This window comes from Somniosus microcephalus, chromosome 4, assembly GCF_052327205.1.
Source record: "Somniosus microcephalus isolate GS21.2 chromosome 4, FLI_Smic_1.0, whole genome shotgun sequence".
Taxonomy (NCBI): domain Eukaryota; kingdom Metazoa; phylum Chordata; class Chondrichthyes; order Squaliformes; family Somniosidae; genus Somniosus; species Somniosus microcephalus.
Genome location: NC_140990.1, coordinates 4,154,286 through 4,173,580, shown reverse-complemented (window position 1 = coordinate 4,173,580; position 19,295 = coordinate 4,154,286). Strand labels below are relative to the sequence as shown.

The 19,295-nt window shown below is 51.7% G+C and overlaps 1 protein-coding gene across 1 annotated transcript in view; it reads left to right on the top strand.

Moving 5' to 3' along the window:
- The window catches only part of LOC147118193 (uncharacterized), a 62,225-nt gene that overhangs the window by 42,270 nt on the left and 660 nt on the right, over nucleotides 1–19,295 (top strand). The window contains exons 6-8 of the mRNA XM_085983675.1: nucleotides 4,496–4,688; nucleotides 6,495–6,579; nucleotides 12,395–12,525. Of these exons, the coding sequence (XP_085839801.1) occupies nucleotides 4,496–4,688; nucleotides 6,495–6,579; nucleotides 12,395–12,525 (409 nt within the window). The remainder of the gene's footprint in view (nucleotides 1–4,495; nucleotides 4,689–6,494; nucleotides 6,580–12,394; nucleotides 12,526–19,295) is intronic.

Sequence of the window (19,295 nt, the reverse complement as noted above, 5' to 3'; positions counted from 1 at the left end):
GGGGTCGGGGCCGATGACTCCGTGTTCCACAACACAGCCAAGGATGGCGAGGCGGTTTGTGCGGAATATGCACTTCTCCTTGTTATATGTCAGGTTCAGGAGTTGGGCGGTGCGGAGGAATTTTTCGAGGTTTGCGTCATGGTCCTGCAAGTCACGGCCGCAGATGGTCACATTGTCCAGATATGGGAAAGTGGCCTGCAACGCATTTTGATCGACCATCCGGTCCATCTCCCTTTGGAAGACGGAGACCCCGTTGGTGACGCCAAAGGGAACCCTAAGGAAGTGGTAGAGGCGGCCGTTTGCCTCAAAGGCAGTATACTGGCGGTCCTCAGGGCGGATAGGGAGCTGGTGGTACGCTGATTTCAGGTCAATGGTCGAGAAGACGCGGTACTGCGCGATCTGGTTGACCATATCAGCTATGCGGGGGAGTGGGTAGGTGTCCAGCAGGGTGTAGCGATTTATTGTCTGGCTGTAGTCGATGACCAGGCGCTGCTTCTCGCCGGTCTTAACGACCACAACCTGGGCTCGCCAGGGGCTGGAGCTGCCCTCAATAATCCCTTCCTTCAGGAGCCGCTCCACTTCGGTTTTAATGAAAACCCTGTCCCCGGCACTGTATCGCCTGCTCTTTGTGGCGATGGGCTTACAGTCGGGGGTGAGGTTAGCAAACAGTGGGGGGGGGGTGACTCTGAGTGTGGAGAGGTTGCACCTGGTGCGCGGCGGGCAATTTGGAAGCTGCTGGCTGCGGACTGTGAGTGGGGGTAGGGGTCCACCGTACGCCATCGTAACACTTTTAAGGTGGCACTGAAAATCTAACCCCAGCAGGACGGCAGCGCAGAGGTCGGGCAGGACCAGAAGTTTAAAATGATCGTACACGGTCCCGTCTACTACGAGTGTCACTACGCAGTAGCCGCCGATGTCCGCCGACTGGGACTCGGAGGCCATAGAAATCCGCTGTTGCGCAGGCAGGACTGGGAGAGAGCAACGCCGCACCGTGTCGGGGTGGATGAAGCTCTCCGTGCTCCCAGAGTCAAAAAGGCAGATTGTATCGTGGCCATTTACCTTAATGTCCATTGTGGAACTGGCCAGCTGGTGCGGTCTCGCTTGGTCCAGTGTAACGGATGCTAGCGTAGGGGTCGGTGTATCGCTGCGGGTATCAGATGAGGCGGTGTTGGGGGCCTGCTGCGTTCCGGCTGTCGTCCAAGATGGCGGCGTCCATGATCCCCATGTGGCTGGAGGCGTCCAAAATGGCTGCTGTACCGGTGGTTCGCACATGGCCGGGGAGGCCCAAGATGGTGGCCCGCATGGCCCACACGCGGCGCTGCTGGGGTTCGGGGTGGCTTTGGCCCTGCAGACATTAGCGTAGTGTCCCTTCTTCCCGCAGCCCGAGCAGATCGCGTTTTTCACCGGGCAGCGCGCTCTGGGGTGTTTTGCCTGGCCACAGAAGTAGCATTTCTGGCCTTGGGGCACTGCTGTCTGGCCTTGGGACACTGCTGCGGTAGTTGGGCCGTTGCTGGGGTGTGGCTGGGGTGGCACGGCGCTATGAGGCGGTCCTACCGTGTCCCAGGCTGTCATTCCCCGCGGCGTCCACGGTGCAGAGGAGTAGGCATCCATGCCCCGGTAGGCTGCATCCAATGATAGTGCGAGTTCAGAGGCCTTGTTGAGGTCGAGGTCACTCTGCTCCAACAGTCGCTGTCGGGTGTAATTGGATCTGTGGCTCGCTACAAAAGCGTCCCGGATAAGTTCCTCTGTGTACACGGCGGCCTTTACATCCTTACAACCACAGGCCCGGCCAAGCACAGACAGTGCCTGAAGGTATTCCTCGGTCGATTCCCCAGGTTGTTGTTTACGACTCCCCAGAAGGTGCCTGGCGTACACTTCGTTCACTGGGCGCGTGTACTGGTCCTTGAGGAGCTTGATAGCGTCCGCGTACGAGGTCGTGTCTTGGATGACCGAGTACAGTCGGTGGTTCACTTTGGAGGTCAGGACATCCAGTTTGTCCTCGTCCGATTTGATTGCTGCGGAGGCGGTCAGGAATTTTTCGAAACACTTAAGCCAGTGAGTAAACTTGGTGGATGAGTCCGCCTCCCGATGATCTAAGTCCAGGCATGCTGGTGTGAGGATCTTCTCCATTATAAAAATTTTGTTAATAAAATTGATGCGCTATCAATTACTCATAAAAGACTGAGAGTTAAGAGAGTAACTAAAGGCTTTTATTAACAAAAGAATGAAGGTCTGCCTCGAGTGGTCGACCGGTCCAGAAATACAAAGGGCTGGGGAGCAGTCACCTTTATACTAGGACTTGTGGGAGGAGTCAGCCGAGGCATGTCCAGGCATGTACACAGTGGAATACAAACAGTGGTTAACCACAAATAGACAGGGCTTGATGGCCAGCGTGGACACGATGGGCCGAAGGGCCTCTTTCTGTGCTGTATAACTCTATGACTCTAAGGTTTACTAGACTAATACATACTTGCTCTCGAGTTAGTACAAAGAAGGTTCACTTGGTTAATCCCGGGGATGAGGGGATGGACATATGAGGAGAGGTTGAGTAGATTGGGACTCTACACATTGGAGTTCAGAAGAATGAGAGGCGATCTTATTGAAACATATAAGATTGTGAAGGGGTTGGATCGGGTGGATGCGGGGAGGATGTTCCCAATGATGGGTGAAACTAGAACTAGGGGGCATAATCTTAAAATAAGGGGCTGCTCTTTCAAAACTGAGATGAGGAGAAACTTCTTCACTCAGAGGGTGGTAGGTTTGTGGAATTTGCTGCCCCAGAAAGCTGTGGAAGCTACATCATTAAATAAATTTAAAACAGAAATAGATAGTTTCCTAGAAGTAAAGGGAATTAAGGGTTACGGGGAGCGGGCAGGAAATTGGACATGAGTCTGGGTTCGGAATGGTCATGGCCCTGTGGGTAGCGGAGTGGGCCCAGGGACCGTGTAGCCTGATCCTGCTCCTACTGTGTTCTAATTCTGTTAGATTCAGGAGATGGTTTTATTCCTGTTCCTGGCTGGGGTGGAGGTCGCCTTTACAGAAGGTAAGTACTGTAGGAAATATAGGGACAGAGTGATCTCCTGGAAGAGTTCCGATCGCCTAGATGGGTCGGAGAGGAATTTCCCAGATTTTTTTCTCCCAAATTGGCCATTGGGTCTTTTATCTGGTTTTTCGCCTCTCCCGGGAGATCACATGGGTTCGGGTGGGATGGAGAGTGATAGAAGATTTGAGGTTAGGATCAGATCAGCCATGATCTTATTGAATGGCGGAGCAGGCTCGAGGGGCCGACTCCTGCTCCTAATTTGTATATACGTATGTAAACGCCCGGCTTGCTCTGCTCCCTAACCCCCACCGCACCCCCCACTTCCCCCAAGGGGGTACCACTCTTCCTGTGCGAGCCCCAGGCAGAGAGCAGGCCGGCGGGATGTTCGACCGCGTGAGGCATCGCGGCCGAGCTCCAATCTTTCCTCAGGAGTTGGCGGACGTTGATCTGAAGACGGAACCGCGGACCGGTTTCATCCCCCGGGCATCCAACCCAGAGGTCAGAGGTCCGTTCTAGTCCCATTTCCACCCTTCCACCCCCCCCACACAGGCACCCGTCCACCCTGGCTGGGATCGGCACACTCAGCACATGGAGAGTGGGCTCTTGCTGTGCTCTGTGTGCGAGTGTGTGTGGGGGGCTCTGTACCACACCGGGTGGGAATGTGAAACAGAGTCCCCCCACCCGCAGCCACAGCTCTCATGGCAAATGGTATGTTGGCCTTCGTAGAGAGAAGATTCGAGTACAGGAACAAGGATGTCTTGCTGCAGTTGTACAGGGCCTTGGTGAGACCACACCTTGAGTATTGTGTGCAGTTTTGGTCGCCTTATCTGAGGAAGGATGTTCTTGCCATGGAAGGAGTGCAGCGAAGATTCACCAGGCTGATACCTGGGATGGCAGGAATGACGTATGAGGAGAGATTGGGTCGATTGGGCTTATACTCGCTGGAGTTTAGAAGAATGAGAGGGGATCTCATTGAAACTTATAAAATTCTGACAGGACTGGACAGACTAGATGCAGGAAGGATGTTCCCGATGGCCGGGGAGTCCAGAACCAGGGGTCACAGTCTAAGGATAAGGGGTAAGCCTTTTAGGACAGAAATGAGGAGGAATTTCTTCACCCAGAGAGTGGTGAACCTGTGGAATTCTCTACCACAGAAGGCAGTAGAGGTCAATTCATTAAATATATTCAAGAAGGAGTTGGATATATTTCTTAAGGCTAAAGGGATCAAGGGATATGGGGAGAAGGCAGGGACAGGGTACTGAGTTTGGATGATCAGCCATGATCGCATTGAATGGCGGAGCAGGCTCGAGGGGCCGAATGGCCTACTCCTGCTCCTATCTTCTATGTTTCTATGTTTCATTCCCCGGCGACTCTGACACAAGAATCTTTTCCCCCCACTTTTGAGTGAATTAATCCTGGGTGTGTTTTTTCCTTTTACCTTGCCGCCCGCAGCCCGAGGAGAAGGTGCGGATCGAGGTCCTGTGGCTGTCGCTGTCGCCGGGCTCGCGGGCAGCGAGGGATGAGAGCGTGCGGCAGCTGTACGTGGAATACCTGCTCCCCGGCCTCCCGCCCGGGGACACCGAGACCCCCGTCTCCCTCCGCAAACCCAGGGGCGGGGAGAGGATACAATTCAACTTCAGCAGAGGTAATGCCAGAGACCGCGGGGGTGGGGGGGGGGAGCGGAGAGAGAGAAAGAGAGAGAGAGAAAGAGAAAGAGAGAAAGAAAGAGAGAGAGAAAGAGAGAGACAGAGAGAGAGAGACAGAGAGAGAGAGAGAGAGTGAGAGAGAAAGAACGATTCCCAATTTCTCCAGCGCCTTTCACAACCTCAGGACGTCCCAAAGGGCTTTACAGCCAATGAAGTACTTTTTGAAGTGTAGTCACTGTTGCAATGTGGGAAATGCGGCAGCCAATTTGCGCACAGCAAGCTCCCACAAACAGCAATGTGATAATGACCGGATCATCTGTTTTAGTGATGTTGGTTGAGGGATAAATATCGGCCCCAGGACACCAGGGAGAACTCCCCTGCTCTTCTTCGAAATATCGCCGTGCGATCTTTTACATCCGCCTGAGAGGACAGATGGGGCCTCGGTTTAACATCTCATCCAAAAGACGGCACCTCCGACAGTGCAGCGCTCCCTCAGTACTGCCCCTCCGACAGTGCGGCGCTCCCTCAGTACTGCCCCTCCGACAGTGCAGCGCTCTCAGTACTGCCCCTCCGACAGTGCAGCACTCGCTCAGTACTGCCCCTCCGACAGTGCGGCGCTCTCTCAGTACTGCCCCTCCGACAGTGCAGCACTCCCTCAGTACTGCCCCTCCGACAGTGCAGCACTCCCTCAGTACTGCCCCACCGACAGTGCGGCGCTCCCTCAGTACTGCCCCTCCGACAGTGCAGTGCTCCCTCAGTACTGACCCTCCGACAGAGTGGTACTCCCTCAGTACTACCCCTCCGACAGTGCAGCACTCCCTCAGTACCGCCCCTCCGACAGTGCGGCGCTCCCTCAGTACTGACCCTCCGACAGAGTGGTACTCCCTCAGTACTGCCCCTCCGACAGTGCAGCACTCCCTCAGTACTGCCCCTCCGACAGTGCGGTGCTCCCTCAGTACTGCCCCTCCGACAGTGCGGCGCTCCCTCAGTACTGCCCCTCCGACAGAGTGGTACTCCCTCAGTACTGCCCCTCTGACAGAGTGGTGCTCCCTCAGTACTGACCCTCCGACAGAGTGGTACTCCCTCAGTACTGCCCCTCCGACAGTGCAGCACTCCCTCAGTACTGCCCCTCCGACAGTGCGGTGCTCCCTCAGTACTGCCCCTCCGACAGTGCGGCGCTCCCTCAGTACTGCCCCTCCGACAGCGCGGCGCTCTCTCAGTACTGCCCCTCCGACAGTGCGGCGCTCCCTCAGTACTGCCCCTCCGACAGTGCGGCGCTCCCTCAGTACTGCCCCTCCCACAGTGCGGCGCTCCCTCAGTACTGACCCTCCGACAGTGCAGCACTCCCTCAGTACTGCCCCTCCGACAGTGCGGCGCTCCCTCAGTACTGCCGCTCCGACAGTGCGGCGCTCCCTCAGTACTGCCCCTCCGACAGTGCGGCGCTCCCTCAGTACTGCCCCTCCCACAGTGCGGCGCTCCCTCAGTACTGCCCTCCGACAGTGCAGCACTGGAGTGTCAGCCTCGATTTTTGTGCTCAAGTCTCTGGAGTGAGACTTGATCCCACAACCTTCTAACTCAGAGGCGAGAGGTTTACCCACTGAGGGAGGGGGAGAGAAAGGGGGAGGCGGTGAGAGAGCGAGGGGAAAAGTGGAGTGATGGTGGGGGAAATGGAGCCTGTGGTTCAGTACCACTCACTGGACTGTGTTTTACTAACTTGAGGTACATTTTTTCCAATATAAAAGTTGTAATCCGTGTCCAATCACTCTTTGCCCCCCCCAACACATTCCGCTGACTTTGCTCCCCAGTGATTCACCTGGACCCGGAGAGAGACGGGGCCCAGAGGGAATTCCTATACTCACTCATCGAGGGATCAGATCCAAACAAGGGCAGGTAACGTCAACAAGCAGTGAGCGTTTGACGGAAAGCTGCATTTATATACCCCCTTTCACGAAGTAAAACGTCCCCATGTGCATCACCGGAGCGATTATCGGACAAACTTTGACCCCCAGCCACGTAAGGAGATATTAGGACAGGCGACCAAAAGCTTGAGTCACAGAGGTCAGTTTTAAGGAGCGTCTTAAAGGAGGAGAGAGAGGCGGAGAGGTTTAGGGAGGGAATTCCAGAGCTCGGGGCCCCGGCGACTGAAGGCACGGCCACCAATGGTGGAGCGATGGAAATCGGGGAAGCGCAAGAGGCCAGAATTGGGGGAGCGCGGAGATCTCGGAGCGTTGTAGGGCTGGAGGAGGTCACAGAGATAGCGAGGGTTGTAGGGGCTGGAGGGGGTTACAGAGATAGGGAGGGGTGTAGGGGCTGGAGGAGGTCACACAGATAGCGAGGGTTGTAGGGGCTGGAGCAGGTTACAGAGATAGGGAGGGTTGTAGGGGCTGGAGGAGGTTACAGAGATAGGGAGGGTTGTAGGGCTGGAGGAGGTTACAGAGATAGGGAGGGGTGTAGGGGCTGGAGGAGGTCACACAGATAGCGAGGGTTGTAGGGGCTGGAGGAGGTCACAGAGATAGGGAGGGTTGTAGGGGCTGGAGGAGGTTACAGAGGTAGGGAGGGTGGAAGGGGCTGGAGGAGGTTACAGAGATTGGGAGGATTTTAGGGGCTGGAGGAGGTCATAGAGATAGGGAGGGTTGAAGAGCCTGGAGGAGGTTACAGAGATAGGGAGGGTTGTAGGGGCCTGGAGGAGGTTAGAGGTAGGGAGGGTTGTGGGGCTGGAGGAGGTTACAGAGATAGGGAGGGGTGTAGGGGCTGGAGGAGGTTACAGAGATAGGGAGGGTTGTAGGGGCTGGAGGAGGTTAGAGATAGGGAGGGTTGTAGGGGCTGCAGGAGGTTACAGAGATAGGGAGGGTTGTAGGGGCTGGAGGAGGTTACAGAGATAGGGAGTGTTGTAGGGCTGGAGGAGGTTACAGAGATAGGGAGGGTTGTAGGGGCTGGAGGATGTTACAGAGATAGGGAGGGTTGTAGGGCTGGAGGAGGTCAGAGATAGCGAGGGTTGTAGGGGCTGGAGGAGGTTACAGAGATAGGGAGGGTTGTAGGGGCTGGAGGGGGTTACAGAGATAGGGAGGGTTGTAGGGGCTGGAGGAGGTTACAGAGATAGGGAGGGGTGTAGAGGCTGGAGGAGGTTACAGAGATAGGGAGGGTTGTAGGGGCTGGAGGAGGTTACAGAGATAGGGAGGGTTGAAGAGCCTGGAGGAGGTTACAGAGATAGGGAGGGTTGTAGGGGCCTGGAGGAGGTTAGAGATAGGGAGGGTTGTGGGGCTGGAGGAGGTTACAGAGATAGGGAGGGGTGTAGGGGCTGGAGGAGGTTACAGAGATAGGGAGGGTTGTAGGGGCTGGAGGAGGTTAGAGATAGGGAGGGTTGTAGGGGCTGCAGGAGGTTACAGAGATAGGGAGGGTTGTAGGGGCTGGAGGAGGTTACAGAGATAGGGAGGGGTGCAGAGGCTGGAGGAGTTTACAGAGATGGGGAGCGTTGCAGGGCTGGAGGAGGTTACAGAGATAGGGAAGGTTGTAGGGGCTGGAGGAGGTTACAGAGATAGGGAGGGTTGTAGGGGCTGGAGGAGGTTACAGAGATAGGGAGGGGTGTAGAGGCTGGAGGAGGTTACAGAGATAGGGAGGGGTGTAGGGGCTGGAGGAGGTTACAGAGATAGGGAGGGGTGTAGAGGCTGGAGGAGGTTACAGAGATAGGGAGGGTTGAAGGGGCTGGAGGAGGTTGGAGATAGGGAGGGCTGTGGGGCTGGAGGAGGTTACAGAGATAGGGAGGGGTGTAGGGGCTGGAGGAGGTTACAGAGATAGGGAGGGTTGAAGGGGCTGGAGGAGGTTAGAGATAGGGAGGGTTGTATGGGCTGGAGGAGGTTACAGAGATAGGGAGGGTTGTAGGGGCCTGGAGGAGGTTACAGAGATAGGGAGGGGTGTAGGGGCTGGAGGAGGTTACAGAGATAGGGAGGGTTGAAGGGGCTGGAGGAGGTTAGAGATAGGGAGGGTTGTAGGGGCTGGAGGAGGTTACAGAGATAGGGAGGGTTGTAAGGGCCTGGAGGAGGTTACAGAGATAGGGAGGGGTGTAGGGGCTGGAGGAGGTTACAGAGATAGGGAGGGATGTAGAGGCTGGAGGAGGTTACAGAGATAGGGAGGGTTGAAGGGGCTGGAGGAGGTTAGAGATAGGGAGGGTTGTAGGGCTGGAGGAGGTTACAGAGATAGGGAGGGTTGTAGGGGCTGGAGGAGGTTACAGAGATAGGGAGGGTTGAAGGGGCTGGAGGAGGTTAGAGATAGGGAGGGTTGTAGGGGCTGGAGGAGTTTACAGAGCTAGGGAGGGTTGTAGGGCTGGAGGAGGTTACAGAGATAGGGAGGGTTGTAGGGGCCTGGAGGAGGTTACAGTGATAGGGAGGGTTGTTGGGGCTGGAGGAGGTTACAGAGATAGGGAGGGTTGTTGGGGCTGGAGGAGTTTACAGAGATAGGGAGGGTTGTAGGGGCTGGAGGAGGTTACAGAGATAGGGAGGGTTGTAGGGGCTGGAGAAGGTTACAGAGATAGGGAGGGTTGTAGGGCTGGAGGAGGTTACAGAGATAGGGAGCGTTGTAGGGCTGGAGGAGGTCAGAGATAGGGAGGGTTGTAGGGCTGGAGGAGGTTACAGAGATAGGGAGGGTTGTAGGGGGCTGGAGGAGGTTACAGAGATAGGGAGGGTTGGAGGGGCTGGAGGAGGTTACAGAGATAGCGAGGGTTGTAGGGGCTGGAGGAGGTTACAGAGATAGGGAGGGTTGTAGGGCTGGAGGAGGTTACAGAGATAGGGAGGGTTGTAGGGGGCTGGAGGAGGTTACAGAGATAGGGAGGATTGTAGGGGGCTGGAGGAGGTTACAGAGATAGGGAACGTTGTAGGGCTGGAGGAGGTTACAGAGCTAGGGAGGGGTGTAGGGGCTGGAGGAGGTTACAGAGATAGGGAGGGTAGTAGGGGCCTGGAGGAGGTTACAGAGATAGGGAGGGTTGTAGGGCCTGGAGGAGGTTACAGAGATAGGGAGGGTTGTAGGGGCTGGAGGAGGTTACAGAGATAGGGAGGGTTGTAGGGGCTGGAGGAGGTTACAGAGATAGGGAGGGTAGTAGGGGCCTGGAGGAGGTTACAGAGATAGGGAGGGTTGTAGGGCCTGGAGGAGGTTACAGAGATAGGGAGGGTTGTAGGGGCTGGAGGAGGTTACAGAGATAGGGAGGGTTGTTGGGGCTGGAGGAGGTTACAGAGATAGGGGGGGTTGTAGGGGCTGGAGGAGGTCAGAGATAGCGAGGGTTGTAGGGGCCTGGAGGAGGTTACAGAGATAGGGAGGGTTGTAGGGGCTGGAGGAGGTTACAGAGATAGGGAGGGTTGTAGGGGCTGGAGGAGGTTACAGAGATAGGGAGGGGTGTAGGGGCTGGAGGAGGTTACAGAGATAGGGAGGGGTGTAGAGGCTGGAGGAGGTTACAGAGATAGGGAGGGTTGTAGGGGCTGGAGGAGGTTACAGAGATAGGGAGGGTTGTTGGGGCTGGAGGAGGTTACAGAGATAGGGAGGGTTGTAGGGGCTGGAGGAGGTTACAGAGATAGGGAGGGTTGTAGGGGCTGGAGGAGGTTACAGAGATAGGGAGGGTTGTAGGGGCTGGAGGAGGTTACAGAGATAGCGAGGGTTGTAGGGGCTGGAGGAGGTTACAGAGATAGGGAGGGTTGTAGGGGCTGGAGGAGGTTACAGAGATAGGGAGGGTTGTAGGGCTGGAGGAGGTTACAGAGATAGGGAGGGTTGTAGGGCTGGAGGAGGTTACAGAGATAGGGAGGGTTGTTGGGGCTGGAGGAGTTTACAGAGATAGGGAGGGTTGTAGGGGCTGGAGGAGGTTACAGAGATAGGGAGGGGGTGAGGAGGTCATGGAGGGATTTGAACAGGAGGATGGGGGAGAATTTTAAAATCGAGGCGTTGTCGGACTGGGAGCCAATGTCGGTCAGCGAGCAACAGGGGCTGAAGGGTGAACGGGAGTTGCTGCGAGTTTGGACACGGGGCAATAGGCGGTTCAGATGAGCGGATGGTTACGGAGGGTGGAAGATCGGAGGCCGGCCAGACGAGCGTTGGAATACTCAAGTCTAGAGGGGCAAATTCAAAACAAATCTTGGGAAACATTATTTCAGTGAGCGAGTGGTCAATCTTTGGAACAGGCTCCCGAGGGAGACGATGGAAACAGATCGTGTTGACTTGTTCAAATACAAATACGTAGAATCATAGAACGATACAGCACAGAAGGAGGCCATTCGGCCCATCATGTCTGTGCCGGCTCTTTGAAAGAGCTCTCCAATTAGTCCCACCCCCTGCTCTTTCCCCACAGCCCTGCAAATTATTCCCCTTCAAGTATTTCTCCAATTCCCCTTTTGAAAGTTACTATTGAATCGGCTTCCACCGCCCTTTCAGGCAGCGCATTCCAGATCACAACGTAAAAATATTCTCATCTCCCGCTCTAGTTCTTTTGCCAATTACCTTAAATCTGTGTCCTCTGGTTACCGACCCTCCTGCCACTGGAACCAGTTTCTCCTTATTTACTCTATCAAAACCCCCTTGTAAATTTGAATGCCTCTATTAAATCTCCCCTTAACCTTCTCTGCTCCAAGGAGAACAATCCCAGCTTCTCCAGTCTCTCCACATCACTGAAGTCCCTCATCGCTGGTACCATTCTGGTCAATCTCCCCTTAACCTTCTCTGCTCTAAGGAGAACAACCCCAGCTTCTCCAGTCTCTCCACGTAACTGAAGTCCCTCATCCCTGGTAACATTCTGGTCAATCTCCCCTTAACCTTCTCTGCTCCAAGGAGAACAATCCCAGCTTCTCCAGCCTCTCCACATCACTGAAGTCCCTCATCCCTGGTACCATTCTGGTCAATCTCCCCTTAACCTTCTCTGCTCTAAGGAGAACAATCCTAGCTTCTCCAGTCTCTCCACATCACTGAAGTCCCTCATCCCTGGTACCATTCTGGTCAATCTCCCCTTAACCTTCTCTGCTCCAAGGAGAACAATCCCAGCTTCTCCAGTCTCTCCACATCACTGAGGTCCCTCATCCCTGGTACCATTCTGGTCAATCTCCCCTTAACCTTCTCTGCTCTAAGGAGAACAATCCCAGCGTCTCCAGTCTCTCCACATAACTGAAGTCCCTCATCCCTGGTACCATTCTGGTCAATCTCCCCTTAACCTTCTCTGCTCCAAGGAGAACAATCCCAGCTTCTCCAGTCTCTCCACATCACTGAAGTCCCTCATCCCTGGTACCATTCTGGTCAATCTCCCCTTAACCTTCTCTGCTCTAAGGAGAACAACCCCAGCTTCTCCAGTCTCTCCACATCACTGAAGTCCCTCATCCCCTGGCACCATTCTGGTCAATCTTCTCTGCACCCTCTCCAAGGCCGTGACGTTCTTCCTAAAGTGTGGTGCCCAGAATTGGACACGAGACTGCAGCTGGGGTCTAACCAGTGTTTTATAAAGGTTTAGCATAACTTCCTTGCTTTTGTACTCTATGCCTCAATGGAAAAAAAAAGGATCCCGTGTGCCTTTTTAACAGCATCAGTTCGATGAGAGAAAGTAATATGTTAGGATACAGTATTTCAGTAATTAGAGACAGGGTGAGTGCAGCGAGCTGCGATCCAGCGCTGGAGAATGTGATCACAGATTCCTCGCTCTCATCGCCAGGTTTGAGCATCTCATTGATGACCACTTTCTGTCCAGGTTAAAATTCACAGTGGTCAGTGAGCCGATTGATGGACGGGAGGAAGACTGCACAGAGGTTGGATTCTGCTACGTGCCAATTGCAAAGATATATCAAACCGGGCAGGACATCATTGAGGCGGAGTTTGACAGTAAATCATTCAAATATCTATTAAACCCCTCGATTAGATTCCAGCCTGCAACTCACTCCCGGGTATCTGTTATTCTATATATGAACCCCCCGAACCCCTCGATTAGATTCCAGCCTGTAACTCTCTCCCGGGTATCTGTTATTCTATATATAAACCCCCCCGAACCCCTCGATTAGATTCCAGCCTGTAACTCACTCCCGGGTATCTGTTATTCTATATATAAACACCCCCGAACCCCTCGATTAGATTCCAGCCTGTAACTCACTCCCGGGTATCTGTTATTCTATATATAAACACCCCCGAACCCCTCGATTAGATTCCAGCCTGTAACTCACTCCCGGGTATCTGTTATTCTATATATAAACCCCCCGAACCCCTCGATTAGATTACAGCCTGCAACTCACTCCCGGGTATCTGTTATTCTATATATAAACACCCCCGAACCCCCCGATTAGATTCCAGCCTGCAACTCACTCCCGGGTATCTGTTATTCTACATATAAACCCTCCCGAACCCCTCGATTAGATTCCAGCCTGTAACTCACTCCCGGGTATCTGTTATTCTATATATAACCCCCCGAACTCCTCGATTAGATTCCAGCCTGTAACTCACTCCCGGGTATCTGTTATTCTATATATAAACCCCCCCGAACCCCTCGATTAGATTCCAGCCTGTAACTCACTCTCGGGTATCTGTTATTCTATATATAACCCCCCGAACTCCTCGATTAGATTCCAGCCTGTAACTCACTCCCGGGTATCTGTTATTCTATATATAAACCCCCCCGAACCCCTCGATTAGATTACAGCCTGTAACTCACTCCCGGGTATCTGTTATTCTATATATAAACCCCCCGAACCCCTCGATTAGATTCCAGCCTGTAACTCACTCCCGGGTATCTGTTATTCTATATATAAACCCCCCCGAACCCCTCGATTAGATTCCAGCCTGTAACTCACTCCCGGGTATCTGTTATTCTATATATAAACCCCCCGATTAGATTCCAGCCTGTAACTCACTCCCGGGTATCTGTTATTCTATATATAAACCCCCAAACCCCTCGATTAGATTCCAGCCTGTAACTCACTCCCGGGTATCTGTTATTCTATATATAAACCCCCCGATTAGATTCCAGCCTGTAACTCACTCCCGGGTATCTGTTATTCTATATATAAACCCCCAAACCCCTCGATTAGATTCCAGCCTGTAACTCACTCCCGGGTATCTGTTACTCTATATATAAACCCCCCAAACCCCTCGATTAGATTCCAGCCTGTAACTCACTCCCGGGTATCTGTTATTCTATATATAAACCCCCCGAACCCCTCGATTAGATTCCAGCCTGTAACTCACTCCCGGGTATCTGTTATTCTATATATAAACCCCCCCGAACCCCGTGATTAGATTCCAGCCTGAAACTCACTCCCGGGTATCTGTTATTCTACATATAAACCCTCCCGAACCCCTCGATTAGATTCCAGCCTGTAACTCACTCTCGGGTATCTGTTATTCTATATATAAACCCCCCGAACCCCTCGATTAGATTCCAGCCTGTAACTCACTCCCGGGTATCTGTTATTCTTTATATAAACCCCCCGAACCCCTCGATTAGATTCCAGCCTGTAACTCACTCCCGGGCATCTGTTATTCTATATATAAACCCCCCCCGAACCCCTCGATTAGATTCCAGCCTGTAACTCACTCCCGGGTATCTGTTATTCTATATATAAACCCCCCGATTAGATTCCAGCCTGTAACTCACTCCCGGGTATCTGTTATTCTATATATAAACCCCCCGATTAGATTCCAGCCTGTAACTCACTCCCGGGTATCTGTTATTCTATATATAAACCCCCGAACCCCTCGATTAGATTCCAGCCTGTAACTCACTCCCGGGTATCTGTTATTCTATATATAAACCCCCCCGAACCCCTCGATTAGATTCCAGCCTGTAACTCACTCCCGGGTATCAGTTATTCTACATATAAACCCTCCCGAACCCCTCGATTAGATTCCAGCCTGTAACTCACTCCCGACTATCTGTTATTCTATATATAAACCCCCCGATTAGATTCCAGCCTGTAACTCACTCCCGGGTATCTGTTATTCTATATATAAAACCCCCGAAACCCTCGATTAGATTCCAGCCTGTAACTCACTCCCGGGTATCTGTTATTCTATATATAAACCCCCCGAACCCCTCGATTAGATTCCAGCCTGTAACTCACTCCCGGGTATCTGTTATTCTATATATAAACCCCCCCGAACCCCTCGATTAGATTCCAGCCTGTAACTCACTCCCGGGTATCTGTTATTCTATATATAAACCCCCCCGAACCCCTCGATTAGATTCCAGCCTGTAACTCACTCCCGGGTATCTGTTATTCTATATATAAACCCCCCCGAACCCCTCGATTAGATTCCAGCCTGTAACTCACTCCCGGGTATCTGTTATTCTATATATACACCCCCGAACCCCTCGATTAGATTCCAGCCTGTAACTCACTCCCGGGTATCTGTTATTCTATATATAAACCCCCCAAACCCCTCGATTAGATTCCAGCCTGTAACTCACTCCCGGGTATCTGTTATTCTATATATAAACCCCCCGATTAGATTCCAGCCTGTAACTCACTCCCGGGTATCTGTTATTCTACATATAACCCCCCCGATTAGATTCCAGCCTGTAACTCACTCCCGGGTATCTGTTATTCTATATATAAACCCCCGAACCCCTCGATTAGATTCCAGCCTGTAACTCACTCCCGGGTATCTGTTATTCTATATATAAACCCCCCCCGAACCCCTCGATTAGATTCCAGCCTGTAACTCACTCCCGGGTATCTGTTATTCTATATATAAACCCTCCCGAACCCCTCGATTAGATTCCAGCCTGTAACTCACTCCCGGGTATCTGTTATTCTATATATAAACCCCCCCCGAACCCCTCGATTAGATTCCAGCCTGAAACTCACTCCCGGGTATCAGTTATTCTACATATAAACCCTCCCGAACCCCTCGATTAGATTCCAGCCTGTAACTCACTCCCGGGTATCTGTTATTCTATATATAAACCCCCCAAACCCCTCGATTAGATTCCAGCCTGTAACTCACTCCCAGGTATCTGTTATTCTATATATAAACCCTCCCGAACCCCTCGATTAGATTCCAGCCTGTAACTCACTCCCGGGTATCTGTTATTCTATATATAAACCCCCCAAACCCCTCGATTAGATTCCAGCCTGTAACTCACTCCCAGGTATCTGTTATTCTACATATAAACCCTCCCGAACCCCTCGATTAGATTCCAGCCTGTAACTCACTCCCGGGTATCTGTTATTCTATATATAAACCCTCCCGAACCCCTCGATTAGATTCCAGCCTGTAACTCACTCCCGGGTATCTGTTATTCTATATATAAACCCCCCAAACCCCTCGATTAGATTCCAGCTTGGAACTCACTCCCGGGTATCTGTTATTCTATATATAAACCCCCCAAACCCCTCGATTAGATTCCAGCCTGTAACTTACTCCCGGGTATCTGTTATTCTATATATAAACCCCCCAAACCCCTCGATTAGATTCCAGCTTGGAACTCACTCCCGGGTATCTGTTACATAGAAACATAGATGATAGGAGCAGGAGTAGGCCATTCGGCCCCTCGAGCCTGCTCCGCCATTCAATGAGATCATGGCTGATCATCCAAATTCAGTACCCTGTCCCTGCCTTCTCCCCATATTCCTTGATCCCTTTAGCCTCAAGAAATATATCCAACTCCTTCTTGAATATATTTAATGAATTGGCCTCTACTGCCTTCTGTGGTAGAGAATTCCACTGGTTCACCACTCTCTGGGTGAAGAAATTCCTCCTCATCTCTGTCCTAAATGGCTTACCCCTTATCCTTAGACTGTGACCCCTGGTTCTGGACTCCCCGGCCATCGGTACCCTACTAGTCACTGCCTGCCACTCGGAAAAAGAGCCATTTATTCCAACTCTTTGCTTCCTGTCTGCCAACCAGTTCTCTATCCAAGTCAATACCTTGCCCCCAATCCCATGTGCCTTAACGTTACACGCTAATCTCTTATGCGGGACCTTATCGAAAGCCTTCTGAAAGTCCAAATACACCACATCCCCTGGTTCTCCCTTATCTATTCTACCAGTTACATCCTCAAAAAATTCCAGTAGTCAAGCATGATTTACCTTTTGTAAATCCATGTTGACTTTGTCCGATCCTGTCACTGTTTTCCAAGTGCTCTGCTATTCCATCTTTTATAATGGACTCTAGCATTTTCCCCACTACCGATGTCAGGCTTACCGGTCTATAATTCCCCGTTTTCTCTCTACCACCTTTTTTGAATAGTGGGGTAACATTAGCTACCCTCCAATCCATGGGTACTGTTCCAGAGTCTATCGAGTTCTGGAAGATGACCAGCAATGCATCTACTATTTCTAGGGCCACTTCCTTAAGTACCCTAGGATGTAGATTATCAGGCCCTGGGGATTTATCGGCCTTCAATCCCGTCAATTTCCCCAACACCATTTCCCTACAAATACTGATTTCATTCAGTTCCTCCCTCTCATCAGACCCTATGTCCCCCGGCATCTCTGGGAGGTTATTTGTGTCCTCCTTTGTGAAGACAGAACCAAAGTATGTATTTAGTTGGTCTGCCATTTCTTTGTTCCCCATTATAAATTCCCCTGATTCTGACTGCAAGGGACCTACGCTTGACTTCACCAATCTTTTTCTCTTCACATATCTATAAAAGCTTTTACAGTCAGTTTTTATGTTCCCTGCAAGCTTACTCTGTCTATTTTCCCCCTCTTAATTAATCCCTTTGTCCTCCTTTGTTGAATCCTAAACTGCTCCCAATCCTCAGGTTTACTGCTTTTTCTGGCCAATTTTTTATCTTCTGCTTGGATCTTATGCTATCCCTAATTTCCCTTGGTAGCCACGGTTGAGTCACCTTTTTTGTTTTATTTTTATGCCAAACAGGGATGAACAAATTCTGTAGTTCATCCATGTGATCTTTGAATGTTTGCCATTGCCTATCCACTGTCAACCCTTTGAGTAACATTCCCCAATCAATCCTACCCAACTCGCGCCTCATACCATCGTAGTTTCCTTTGTTTAAATTCAGTACCCTAGTCTCCGAGTCAACTACTTCACTCTCCATCTTAATGAAGAATTCTATCGTATTATGATCGCTCCGACCCAAGGGGCCTCACACAACAAGATTGCTAATTAATCCTCTCTCATTACATAATACCCAGTCTAAGATGGCTTGATCTCTAGTTGGTTCCTCGACATATTTGTCCAGGAAACCATCCCGTATACACTCCAGGAATTCCTCCTCCACAGTATTGTTACTAATTTGGTTAATCCAATCTATATGTAGATTAAAGTCACCCATGATAACTGCTGTGCCCTTATTGCATGCATCTCTAATTTCCCGTTTAATGCCATCCCCAACCTCCGCATTACTGTTTGGAGGTCTGTATACCACTCCCACTAACATTTTCTGCCCCTTGGTATTTCTCAGTTCTACCGATACAGATTCCACATCATGAGTTAATATCCTTCCTTTCAATTGTGTTAATCCCCTCTTTAACCAGCAATGCTACACCACCTCCTTTTCACCTATCTTTCCTGAATATTGAATACCCCTGGATTTTGAGTTCCCAGCCTTGGTCACCCTGGAGCCATGTTTCCGTAATCCCAATCATATCATATCCTTTTACCTCTATTTGCGCAGCGAATTCATCCACTTTATTACGAATGCTCCTCGCATTAAGACACAAGGTCTTCAGGCTTGTTTTTTTAACACTCTTACACCTTCTAGAATTATTATTTACTGTGGCCATGTTTGATTTAAACCCTTGATTTCTCTGACTGCCACCTTTGTTTTTCTCCTTCCTGTCTTTTGCTTCTATCCTTGTTTCCCTTTCCTCTGTCTCCCTGCTCAGGTTCCCAACCCCCTGCCATTTTAGTTTAAACCCTCCCCCAGAGCACTAGCAAACACTCCCCCTAGGACATCAGCCCCGGTCCTGCCCAGGTGCAAACTGTCCGGTTTGTATTGGTCCCACCTCCCCCAGAACCAGTTCCAATGTCCCAGGAATTTGAATCCCTCCCCCTTGCACCATTCCTCTAAGCCACGTATTCATCTGAAATATCCTTCTATTTCTACTCTGACTAGCACGTGGCACTGGTAGCAATCCTGAGATTACTGCCTTTGAGGTCCTATTTTTTAATTTACCTCTAACTCCCTATATTCAGTTTTTAGGACCTCATCCCGTTTTTTACCTATATCGTTGGTACCTATATGCACCACGACAACTGGCTGTTCACCCTCCCCTTCCAAAATGTTCTGCAGCCGTTCTGAGACATCCTTGACCCTTGCACCAGGGAGGCAACACACCATCCTGGAGTCTCGTTTGCGGCCGCAGAAACGCCCATCTATTCCCCTTACAATAGAATCCCCTATTACTATAGCTCTCCCACTGTTTTTCCTCCCGTCCTGTGCAGCAGAACCACCCCTGGTGCCAAGAAGTTGGCTGCTGCTGCTTTCCTCTGATAAGCCATCCTCCCCAACAATATCCAAAGCGGTATATCTGTTTGAGAGGGGGATGGTCACAGGGGACCCCTGCACTACCTGCCTGCGCCTACTACTCTGCCTGGTGGTCACCCATTCCCTTCCTGCCTGCGCAGCCTTTACCTGCGGTGTGACCAACTCCCTAAACGTGTTATCCACGTCTTCAGCATCGAAATGCTC